This window comes from Eubalaena glacialis, chromosome 18 (genome assembly GCF_028564815.1).
Source record: "Eubalaena glacialis isolate mEubGla1 chromosome 18, mEubGla1.1.hap2.+ XY, whole genome shotgun sequence".
In the NCBI taxonomy this organism is placed as follows: domain Eukaryota; kingdom Metazoa; phylum Chordata; class Mammalia; order Artiodactyla; family Balaenidae; genus Eubalaena; species Eubalaena glacialis.
Genome location: NC_083733.1, coordinates 18,993,584 through 19,004,952, shown reverse-complemented (window position 1 = coordinate 19,004,952; position 11,369 = coordinate 18,993,584). Strand labels below are relative to the sequence as shown.

The 11,369-nt window shown below is 58.6% G+C and overlaps 3 protein-coding genes across 3 annotated transcripts; all 3 read right to left on the bottom strand.

The window, feature by feature from the left end:
• Positions 1-3,965, bottom strand: CTRL (chymotrypsin like). The gene is given in 9 exon segments (XM_061172426.1): positions 1-333; positions 419-438; positions 441-551; positions 637-668; positions 670-815; positions 981-1,062; positions 1,183-1,262; positions 1,354-1,457; positions 2,104-3,965. Coding segments are annotated over 9 exon segments (1,011 nt in total). The 5' UTR covers positions 2,207-3,965.
• Positions 3,966-4,062: 97 nt separating this feature from the next.
• Positions 4,063-6,633, bottom strand: PSMB10 (proteasome 20S subunit beta 10). The gene is made up of 8 exons (XM_061172344.1): positions 6,481-6,633; positions 6,156-6,243; positions 5,968-6,065; positions 5,719-5,859; positions 5,327-5,442; positions 5,163-5,221; positions 4,363-4,514; positions 4,063-4,235 (listed from the first exon to the last, which is right to left on the bottom strand). Exons 1-8 carry the CDS (start codon positions 6,534-6,536, stop codon positions 4,124-4,126), a joined length of 822 nt encoding a protein of 273 aa, XP_061028327.1. The 5' UTR covers positions 6,537-6,633; the 3' UTR covers positions 4,063-4,123.
• A 689-nt stretch (positions 6,634-7,322) lies between these two features.
• LCAT (lecithin-cholesterol acyltransferase) lies at positions 7,323-11,338 on the bottom strand. Its single transcript, XM_061172343.1, has 6 exons — positions 11,050-11,338; positions 10,174-10,330; positions 9,980-10,095; positions 9,792-9,887; positions 9,483-9,707; positions 7,323-8,578 (listed from the first exon to the last, which is right to left on the bottom strand). The coding sequence occupies exons 1-6, from the start codon at positions 11,201-11,203 to the stop codon at positions 8,004-8,006; spliced, it is 1,323 nt and encodes a 440-aa protein (XP_061028326.1). The 5' UTR covers positions 11,204-11,338; the 3' UTR covers positions 7,323-8,003.
• Between the last annotated feature and the right edge of the window lie 31 nt (positions 11,339-11,369).

Below are 11,369 nucleotides of genomic sequence, written 5' to 3'. Positions count from 1 at the left end.
CTAGGAGGATGCTGACTCCTCAACACCTGCCGTGCCAGAAGACAAAGTCCGCTTGGGGAGTGGGGCCCCCAAGAGCCTCTCCTTTTCCCTGAACCAGGACGACAGACAGGCATACACAAGAGGACAGAGCCTGGGGTCTTTATTGGACTGAGATGGGAAGAGGGCCTGTGGTGGGCTCGGTTGTAGGCTATGATTGATCCAGGTACTGAACTTGCTAACCCGAGTGTACGTGGCAGGCGCGCGCACGTTGCAGTCATTGGTGCCCCAGGAGACAATACCAGTGAGCACCCACGTGTCCCCCTTCTGGCAGACAAGTGGGCCTCCAGAGTCACCCTGACGGAAGGAGAAGGGAGAAGTCAGTGTGGGGGGTGGGAGTGCCACAGGACAGTGCAGAGGACAGGACGGGGCCAGTGCTCACCTGGCACGAGGAGGCCCCGAGGCCCCTGCACAGATCATAGAGTTGGTGACGCGTGAGCCCCGGTATTGCTGGCACCGACTCACGGTGACCAGGGGCAGAACCACCTGCTGCAGGCGTGCGGGAGTCACACTGCCTGTGGGCCGGGAGTGGGTGGTTAGGTCCCAGATGACTTGTCCCCACCCTGCCCTCCCACCCAGAGCTTTGGCCCGAGTTCCTACCCACACCGCTGAGGCGGCCGCAGCTAGTGGTGACACGTGAGGCCTTCAAGCAGCACCTCATTTGAGGAAGGCAGGCAAACTGCTGAGATGCGTGTTGTGTACTGGGCTGGGGAGGCGAGCTTTAGTAGCATCAGATTGTTGTTCATGGTGGTGGGGTTCCAGAAAGGGTGCGTGATGGCCTGCGGAGCCAGGAAGGGGCCATGCAGGATGGGGGTGGGCACAGGCCCCCAGGGTGATGGGTGCTGAGGGGACTAGGCCAGGGCATGCTCGGAATTCCTCACCCCCAGAGCCCACATACCTACACTGCCCACTTTTCCTTCCCCATCTGCAGCCCAGGCACTGACCCGCGAGATGGACAGAACCTGCAAAGGCTCAGTGCTGGATGATACGTCGTACTTGCCCAGGATGACAAAGTGGCAGTCAGGGCTGCAGTGAGAGTGGGGTTGGGCAGCCACAGGGAGGGCAGAGTGACAAGAGAGGGGCCTCCAGGGCAAGGAGGTGGGGAGGTGGGGCCTGGGGGTGTGCAGGTAGAAGGGAAGCACTCACACAACATTGCAGTGGGCAGCAGTGACCACCCAGGACTGGCTGATGAGGGAACCACCGCAGAAGTGGAAGCCGTTGCTGTCCTAGGGTCAGGGGTCAGAAGTGGGGGTGGGCCCAGGCTACACCCAGGCATGAAACACCTGAAACCCTGCCCCACCCCCAGGGTGCATGTACCTGCAAGGACACCTGCCAGGGCCACGAGCCCAGCACTGCGTTCTCCCCATTGACAATCCTCTGGCTGAAGCTCAGCACCGGTCTGATGGCAGGAACGCCACAACCTGACCATTGGGCTGGTGAGGACCTGCTTCCCACATCCCAGCACACCTCTCCTCCTCCTGGGTGCCCCCAGGCTATACCCCCCAGAGGGGTCCAAATCAAGAGGGCTCATCACTACCCCTTCTCACCCTGAGCACCTCTGGGCCTCTATAGCTATCTCAGCTGCCCCCATCCAACCAGCCCCCAAGTTCTGTCGATTCTCCCCCATCTCTCTCCAACCTACTCCCCACCATTCCCCAACTCCACCTCACCCCCGATCCCAGGCCATTTTTCTCCCTGTCCCCAGGAATATTCCTCTCTCCTTCCTAGCCTCTTCACTCCCTCCAGACCTCAACGGTCCATACCCCACATGCAGCCAGAAGGCTCTTCCTAAACTACACGTCCAACCTTTGCTTCTCAGCTTCCTAAACCCTCCCCGGCTCTTGGGCCCAGCCCAAGCTCCTGTCCCATTTGTGAGACTGGCCCCTGACCCCCTCTTGCGTCCTCCCAGCCTTGCCACATCCTTTTTCCTTTGCCCACTCTGTCCACCTGCTTCCCTTCTAGCCAGCCTAGCCCCTTCCCTGAGCCCCTGAGCAGGAAGCCTGGGCTCGTGCTGGGAGCTGGGTTGCCCTAAGGCTGTTCAGTCAGGGCTGGGCCAGGCCCACTCACCCCAGGAGGAGCCAAGGAGGACCAGGGTAAGGAGGAGGCTGAGCAGCAACATTGTGGCAGGCATGAGGTTGAGAACTGGGCCTGGCTTTATGGTTCTCTTCATCCTTGAGCCAAAGTCCCAGGACTGAGGCCAGGCAGCTGTGGAGGTTCAGCTCCCTGCCATGCTCTAGTCAGGAGGAGGGTCGCTTTAGGTCAAGGTCCTCCACCCAGGCCTTGACTTATCAGACAGTGCCCAGGTGTGAGGCTCTCACCTCCTCCACCCCCCAAAGCCTGGCCCCTGACTGGATCCCTGAACCACCTCACATCCCAAATGTTGAGCACCAGGTACCAAGGACTCATGGTTAAGACTTATGGTAACCACCTGGTGCCTGGGATCAGGGAAGTCTCCCAGGGCTATCAGGAGCACCAGACTCAGAGAAGCCTGCTCAGCACCCAGGGGTGTTCCTTACTGGTAGAGGGAATGTCCACCTGCACCAGCTCTGCTGTGGAAGGGCCAGGGCCAGGATGGGGGTGCTGGCGGGTTGCAAATCCTAACATATCACCTCAGTGATTCCTCATCAACTTGGAATTGGTGTCACGGTTTGCTCAGGGAGATGCTGACTCTCCTGCCACATGGTGTGTTTGGACCCAAACCTTCATCTGTCTGGCTCCAAAGCCCACACTGTTCGTGGTGAGATGATACACCTAGGAGGGGCCTTGTGCACAGGAGGGCAAGGTATGAGCCCTTGGTGACTGGCCGATCCTGGATGGAGATCAGGGGTGGAAGGATGACAGCCATCAAGTCTCAGCCTCCAGGCATTGGGGCTCCCATGGACAAGCCCCTGGTATCTACAGTCCATTCACTGTAGAGCCCCAAGCTGAGCCTGAACCGAGGGAGAGAAGACACCCCTATGTGCAAAGCTGCAACAGGTAAGTTGGCTTGCCTCCTTCTAGGGGTGTGAGGGCTTTGGCTGATTCAAGAACACATCAGTCAAAAAAATAAGATGAGTTAATTGCTGACTAGAGGGAAGGATAGATAGATTCGTGGTAAAGCAAATATAACAAAATACTAATTGTAAAGTCTGCAGTGGGTATATAGGTGTTCAACTTTTTTCCAGATTTTATGTTTTAAAATTTTCATAATACAATACTGAGGGAAAAAGCATAATCAGGGACCCAGGGATGTCCAGCCTGGAGTAGACCCTCCCCAGGGGTTGGGCAGATTCTAACAGTTCCAAAGCTCCAGGGGAGCTCAGCCATTCTCTCCCAAGGCAGGATGCTCCCACTAGCACCCTGCACCTGGGCTGACACTCAGTGGGTGCTCAGCAAAAGTCTGCTGGATAAATGTGTCATGTCATCTCTCCCCACATGAGCCCTGTGACCCCTGGCACCCAGAAAACTTGGAGTCAATCCCCTTAGTCACAGCCCAACACGTGCAAACAGAAGCTCAGCATCATGTTAGCACCTCAGGTATGCCTGGTCATCAGAGGGGTTTCACAGATAAAGGCGTTGTAGGGGTGAGGAGTGCGCTTGTGAGAACTTGCCCTTGGAATCAGGGAGCAGCTCCTCCACCAGCATTTTAGCCATCAGTGGGGATGCGGGGGGGTCTGACTGAGAGCTGTGGGCTGTGTCCTTGGCCACTGATGAGCCAGGTAAAGGCTCTATGTGGGGGCAGTACATAGGGCCTTTCGGGTTGTACAATAGCCCTCAGTGGACTAGAGGGCAAGAGCAAGGCATGGGAGTGGTAGGGGGAGCCTCTGCAGTGTGGAGAGTCAGGAGGGGGGCTTTCCACTTTGAGCCTGTGATACTTGCCAGGGCTGGGGTTCTGGAGGGGTAGATGCCTAAGGTGATGGGTGAAGTGCACCCCTTAGGCTAGGCACTGAAGCCATGGGAGGGAGTGGCCCCTGCAGGGATACCTTAGCCACAGAGCCCTGCTGGCTGCTTGTCCCCCTCCACCCAAGAAGGACACAGCCATCTGTCTAGGTGTTTGTGTTTTCTGGGTTTATTCCTCCTTGTTCCAAGCTCTAAGCCTCAGCCTACTTCACTCCACATCCATGGCCTGCACAGTTTCCTCCAGCAGCTCCAGGGTCAGTGGCATCACTGTCTCCGAGAGGACAGCTGTGGTCCCAGGGGCAAAGCGGTACTGTCTGGACCTGGGAAGGAGAAAGGATGACCTCTCAAATTGGCCCATCAAGTGGCCCGTCCTCTCTTTGCAGCCCCCTATCTCCCTTGCTACCACCCCATCCTCCCCTGTGATTCCCCCATCTCACATGCTCCTACCTCTCTATAGGTTCTGTGGGAGAGCTCAGTGTTCGCAGCAGCTTGGCGCTGGTCCCAGTGATCACACATGCATCCACACTGCCCCCAGAGCCCAGGTCACCCAGGATCCCTGCAGTGATGGCTTCCACCAGCAGCTCCTGCGCTGCCTCCAGCTGTAAAGATGTGTGTGTGTGTGTGAGTCCTGATGGACCTTTCTAGTATCACCCTCAGGCTACAGCCTGGAGACTGTTAATCTTGAAGGCTGGACTATTTACCATTTGCTCACACCCAAACTCCTCTCTCTTCCCTACACCCCCATCTCCACCCCAGGCTCCTCTACCCTGGTTTCAGTATCCCTCTCTCCAGAGACCCCAATGTTCCCACTGTCCCCATCTTCACAAACTTCTCTGAGTCACACTTGTGGCTCTGCTTCCAGTGGCCTGTTCACCCACCCCCAATCCTTGGCTCACTGCCTTTTTCTTTCTGGGCCTTAAGCACCTATAAAGTGACATATGCCTTCTGCTTCCATCCACCCTAAACAAAATCCAGACTCCAGACCCCACCTGCTGTTCCCTTCTCTCTCAACACCAAATGGCCCTCTCTGAGTTTTGACTTCTGGGACAGTCCAAGCATTGGCACTGTTGGAATAGCACTTCACCCTCACTCCACCGGCCCCTCAGTCTCCACTCAGTCGTCACCTCCGAGAGGCCTTTCCCGACCTCTAGAGTAGGCCAGGGTACCTCTGCGTTTCCCCAGCTCCCGGGTGCACTTCCCACCAATGCACGCGTCGTGGGGGGCGGGGCGGGGGAGATGTCGCTCACCGTCATGTTCGGCTGGAACCGGTCCTCCAGCACTGCCAGGGCCGCATCCTGGCCGGAGCCTGCAGGCAGGAAGGGCAACTGAGGTCAGCCGCGGCCTCCCAGTCGCGGGATAAACGTTGAGGTCGCACGGGCAGGGTTCGCGGGAAGGGGGCGGAAGCGCTCACCCAGGGCCGTGAAGGGCAGACGGCTGTAGGAACCGTGGGGGTGCACGCTGTAGAGCTGCGGTCCGGTGAAGTCTACACCGCCCACAATCAGCGAGGCGCCCACGTAGCCCCGGTACCTTTTCGCGGAGCGGGTGCGGTCAGTCGAACGCACTGGAATCCAGGTCCCGCCCCTCCGCGATACCGCCCCTGCACCCGAGCCCCGCCCCTTCCCGTGGTCTGGCGCCCCGTGACCGACAGCGTTCCTTCCTGCCACTGTCTTAGCTCCTCTTAGGCCAGCCTCTTCCGGTCTCTCGGACCTCGCAGCGCCGCCCTTTCTCCTGTCAAGCCTCCTCTCAGCCCCGCCCTCCCCCCAACTGCCCCTCCCCAGGATCATTTTAGCCCCGCCCCAGTACCGGAAGAGCGTCTGGCGCAACGCGCGGGTGACGGTGGCCACGCGGGGCTCGCGGCCTGTGGACAGCGCGTGTAGCTCCATGTTGGACGCCGCCATCCGCGTGGTCATCTCTGCGTCCGCGGCTACTCCAGCCCCACAGCAGCTGAAGGCGAAGGGAGGGTTCGTGTGGGCGGGACTAGGATGTGCTGGGACCCGGGATGGGAACGAGGGGGCGGTTCTTGAGGGGGGAACTGGGCGGGGGAATGCTCACTAGATTTTAGGGGCGATGAAGTGGATCTTTTCGCAGCTCTGGTACGCCACGATCGAATCGTTAGTGGCCCGCGTATCCGCGCCCAGGATGACCCCGTCCTGGAGAGGGGGGGAAGAGCCATTGGTTCAGTACCCACCTCCCATTCCCGGCCGCTCCTCTGAGTGTTACAATCCCAACTCCCTACTCACTCGGAACACAAGGCCTGCGATGGTGGTTCCGGTCTTGCGTGCATGAGGGACACGGAGCCCCGGGAGGGAGCGTTCCAAGGCTGCGTTTCTGGAAACGGAGGGGAGAAACCCAGGTTTCAGTTCTTCTGGGAACTGAACTGAAACATCTCCTAACTCCGTCCCGGCTTCCCTCACCTTTCGGGTAAGCCTGGGAACCCAAGTCGTTCCACACACGTACCTTCCCCCACCCTCGCCCCCAGGAATTTTAAAGACCCTGGGGCTCCCACTCCCGGAAGCCCCAACTGAGGGCGTAGGCAGCTGGGGAACCAACCATTCCCCCACTCACCTCTCGCAGTTTTCGAAGGAGAAGCCCTTTTGGGGTTCTAGCGCTGTCTTCTGCATCTCCAGGTGGGCAGGGGGTCAGAGGAGTGGGATCAACACGGAGGGAGGAAGGCCGAAGCCTTGACCTCTCTCTGGCTGCACTACTGAGCTTCCTCCTTTTGCTTTCACCTTCCCTCAGAGCATGCCGGCCCCTTTTTTCTGCATCTTCTCTTTCACTTTCACCTTCAGCTCTGGTCCTAGGCAGCTTGGGAAGGGGGAGATGCCCCTTGCCTGGCTCTCCATGCTGCTCCTGGGCCCTCTGTCTGAACAGAGGGACAAATCCCTCCTCTCTGGCCACTGTCCAGCCTGAGCCCCGAGCTCTGCCTACCCTGACCCCAACTCTAACCTCAGGTCCCAAAGCCCTGAGGCTGTCACATTGACCAGGTCTCTGTTCTCATTGTTGGTGGCCTTCCAACAGCATCAGTCTTGTCTGTCATTTGTCCTTCTCCCAACTCCTGCCTCTCTTTTGCTGCCTTTGCCTTCTTCCTAAAACCTCAAACACCGAGGCTCAGTCCTCGGCCAAGGTGATGCTGATCCTTCCGTCTTCCATGTCTCGGATGCTGTCTTCCCTCTCTCAAGAGGGGCACCGTAGCTGTGCATCTGGTGGCTCATAGGCATGCTGGGCTCTACCCATGGCTAAGCCTCATTTCACATCCCAAATGACCCTTTATCCACTTCTTTCTCCTAATTACTGCTTGTTTTAGCTAGCATCCTCTCTCCCCTGGACACTGCACTGGCCTCCCTGGTTTCCCCACACTTCCTGCCCCTCACCCTCCATCCCAGGCTACACTCTGCCCTGCAGAGAGGGGGCTCTTTTCTAGATTGGAGATCTGGTCACACTCTTTCCCTGGTTAAACCCTGTATCAGCTGCATGCTGCTCTTAGGTTGAAACCAGTCTTTACAGTTACCCTTCTCATTCCATCTCATCTCAGCACAGGCACCACCTCCTCTGGGAAGCCTTCCCTAACCCACAAGAATCACCACCTTGTTCCTCCCTAAACTTTTCTCTCAGATCACTTAGCTCCATTAATTAAATCTTCAGTAGTGAAATGACCTATTTAGTGCCTGTCACTCTCCTAGATGCTAAACTCTTGTGCTTCTGTCACCCACCTAGCACTCAAAAGTCTCTGTCTAGAGGCGGGGTCTCACCTGCCCTTTTGGGAGCTAGGAGGGGCAGCTCAGATCTTCCCCATCCTGCACCCTAGGCTCCACATACCCCCATTCTACAGCTGTGTGTGCAGCTCCCTCCAGTCCCCTGCCCAGAGCAGAGGCAGGCACGGAGAGGCTGCTTAAATAGCTCAATCAGAAGAGTGGGAAGCTGTACATCTCAAGGTGCCCAATTCAATCCCAGGCTCTAGCAAAGCTCTTCTTGCCCTATGCTCCACAAAGCACCAGGCCTGCAGATGAATGAATCCTGGTGTGAGGACCCTAGCGCCTTTCCCTGAACCCATAACACACGTCAGGGCTTATAGCAGCAAAGGAAGGTCTTTATTCAGGGGGCATGGGCCTTGGGCTGGCAGTTGGGGGTATGGCGGTGCTATTTCGGTAGGTACCCAGCAGGATGGCATTGATATGCTCCAGTGTCTGGTTGCTGAAGACCATATTGAGGTGCTGTATCCCAGGCAGAGGCAGCAGGTGCACAGGCTGCTGTTGGCGGCCCTGCCAGTGGGCACAGAGCTCGGTGCTGCGCGTGGCCACGGTGTCATCCCCGTCCTCATAGAGCACACCCACAGGGTCCGTGTAGGGGAAGCCATGGTCAAAGATGTAGGTGCTGGGTGTGGGCAGGCCCACGCCATACAGACAGTATACTTCCACTCCAGGTGCTGGGAGCCCTGCCAGCAGGTCTCGTGACTGTAACCACATGTACCAGCCTTCCTCAAAGTGCAGGTCTGTAAAGAACCGCTGCAAGTCACGGCTTGTGTAGTTGAAGGTGGGGGTGGAAATGAACACGTGGTCCTCGGGCCATGCCTGGCTGGAGGGAAACATCCAGGGGGACGCTGTTGTCATGCGCTGCTCCTCTTTCAGCTTGATGCTGGACATGATTGGGATGCCCTGGTTGTCACCTGTGGACACAGAGCAAGGTGGGGCAGGGAGCCAGTCCTGGCTACCCCCGGCCCACAACTTGCCCCCCAGCCCAAGCTCAGCTGGATGCTCAACCTTGTCTTGCCCACGCCAAACATCGACTCCAAGTCATGGACTAGAACCGGCCTGGCATTCAGGAGGTGCTCCGTGTGTACTTGTTAAGTGAGAAGCCCTAGTGGCACCTCTGTGAGGCAGAGCTGTAGAGCTTCAACAGGAGGGCAGGGAGGGGTTTCCTGCGTGTGTGAACAGTGGGGGATGGTGCTGGCAGTTCTCTCTCAGGCAAGTGTCTGTTGGCCCCTGTGGCCTGTGCTGCACAGGGCTCAGAGCTGTGTCCTGGGAAGAATGAAATGAGACCAGTCTCTGTTTGACACTCATTGATATAGTCTGGGGAGCGTTTCCTTCACTTAAGCTCCTAGGGGTAAGGCCATGTCTGGCTGTGCTCAGAATACAGTGGGTGCTCTGCAGGTGGTAGCTATGCCACTCCTTGGGGAAGGGCAGGAGGGGCTCCCAGGGTCTGGCCCTGGCTTAGGGCAGATCCCTGGGCAAAGGGGCTCCTGGGAGCAGAAGGCAGCCGAAAGCTGAGTGGGTAGGACCTGAGGCCACAAGGAACAGACCTCAGCAATGAGTCAGATTGCTGGGGTTAACTTCCTCTTTGTCTACTTCCCCTTTGTCATCGCTGAGACACTGTCAGGAGACACTCTAATGGTCCAGGCCAGGCTCACTGCTCTCAGAGGGCCAATGAAAGGGGCTGTGCCCCAAAGGTGGTAGACAACACCCCCAGCCTGGCATTGCGAGAAGAAACAGGAGTGAGGGCAGGCCCACGGTCAGCTTCATTCCACCCCCCACCCCTCCCCATGGGACACAAGTGATCGGAGGCCCTCTCACCTGAGGCCAAGATTATCATGGGCTTGATGGAGCCACCCCAGGGAGCCCCAAGAGAGATGAAACCATCGATGAAGCGGTCCTTCCAGGCCTGGGGCTGGCGCAGTAAGAAATAGAGCAAGTGCAGGCAGCCGAGGCTGTGCCCAATGAGGAAGACAGGCCTTCTGTAGGTAGCGTGCATTTCCTCCACCAGCCCAGCAAGCTTCAGGTAGTACTCCTCCTGCTGGCCTGCAGGGGGGTGGATGGGTCAGCACAGCTGGGATTAGGGGCCATCTGCCCTGCCTCAAGCCCCCTATGCACAGAGATACTCACTGGGCTCCAGCCGCCAGTCGTAGGGGGCGGCCCGCACCGTCTCATCCCGCACATACCCATTGTTGACCAAGTTCTGAACCAGTGTGTGCATGTAACCTGTGGGCGAGGCAGCGGCACTGGGGGTTCTGGCCGTGGCTCCTGCAAGCCCACCAAGCCTAGAGCCCCACACTTTCCTGCAACACACACACCTGCCAACTTGCTGTTGTCCAGATACTCAACAGAGTAGGTCTTGCCAAAGCCGGGAACACGGATCTGTACACCGGGAGCATTGGATACTCGCCCAGAGCTGCGGTTGTAGACAACCCTGGGGGCAGTGGGACAGTCAGCGGAGCGGCAACCAAGGAGCAGGGTGTGGGGCTAGGCCAGAGGGGATGGCACGAACCTGGTGTTATCGATCCAGCAGTCTACCCCAACGGGTAGGAACATATTGAGATCCAGCCAGATGGTGAAAAAGTCGTCTGTTTTGCGGTAGCACATCCAGTTCACCACATTTGGTTTATCCAGCTTGGCTTCCAGCTGATTCCCCAGGCAGCCAGGCACTGCGGGCACCAGCCTTCACTCTGGATCCCTCCCATTTCCCTGCAGTGGACCCCACCCCGGTCTCACCTCCCCGACACTGCAGTGACCAGCCCCGCCCCTTCATCTCCCACACCCTCCACCCCCAGGGACGAAGGACAAGATCCTCTCTTTCTGATCACATCGCCCGCCCCGTCCCCCCAAAGCCCAGGCTCCCCTCAGTCAGGGAAGGTACAGGGGCCAAGGCCACTGACCCCTGCCCCCACCAAGCAAACATCTAGCGTGGCTCTCCATCACTGCCAAAGTCCAAGGGGAGAACAAATAGTACGAGGGAGCGGGGCCGGGCCTAGGAGCAGGGGCAGGACCTGATGAGCCTCTCCTGCTCTCCTGGGCTGGGCACCTTGTCCTTGCCGGGTTGGGGGCTGAGGAAGGAGTGGTGGGGCTTGGACCAGGGTCCGGTGACTACAGCTGACCACAGCTTGTAATGCCCCGGCCAAGCCCTCAGGCACACCCACCCTCTACTCCACCCACCTCGGGGAGACAACTCCAAGACACAAGAACAGTGTGGTGCGAGAAGGGGTTGATTTCTCTGCAGGACAAGCCTTTGGCCCCTCCAGACGCTGAGGCAGGGATCAGGGCTAATGCAAGGGCAGAAGGGCCTCGGCAGGCTCTGCTACCAGGGGCTGGGGCCCAGGTTCCCCAAGGTCTGCCCTGGTGTATCAGGGGCCTGGTGGGGGCTTACCGAGGATGACGGGCCGTGTGTGGTTACTGAGCTCAGCCTTGGGCGTGGTGTGCGGGGGGAAGAGCACATTGAAGAGCCAGAAGGGGGCGGCGGGGGGGAGCAGCAGCCCCAGCAGCAGCAGGACCCACTGCCGCGGGGAGCCGGGCGGCCCCATTCCAGCCCTCGTGCCTAGTGCCCAGTGAAGCAGTCCTGGGCTGGCCTTATCTGGAGTGGGGGTGGGAGGGGCCCCAGGGTCAGTGGGAGGGACAGCCTGGCCAATGGGGGTGGCCAGAGATTGCCGGAAAGGGGCACAGCCTCAGGGAGCCGGCTCTGGGCCTGGG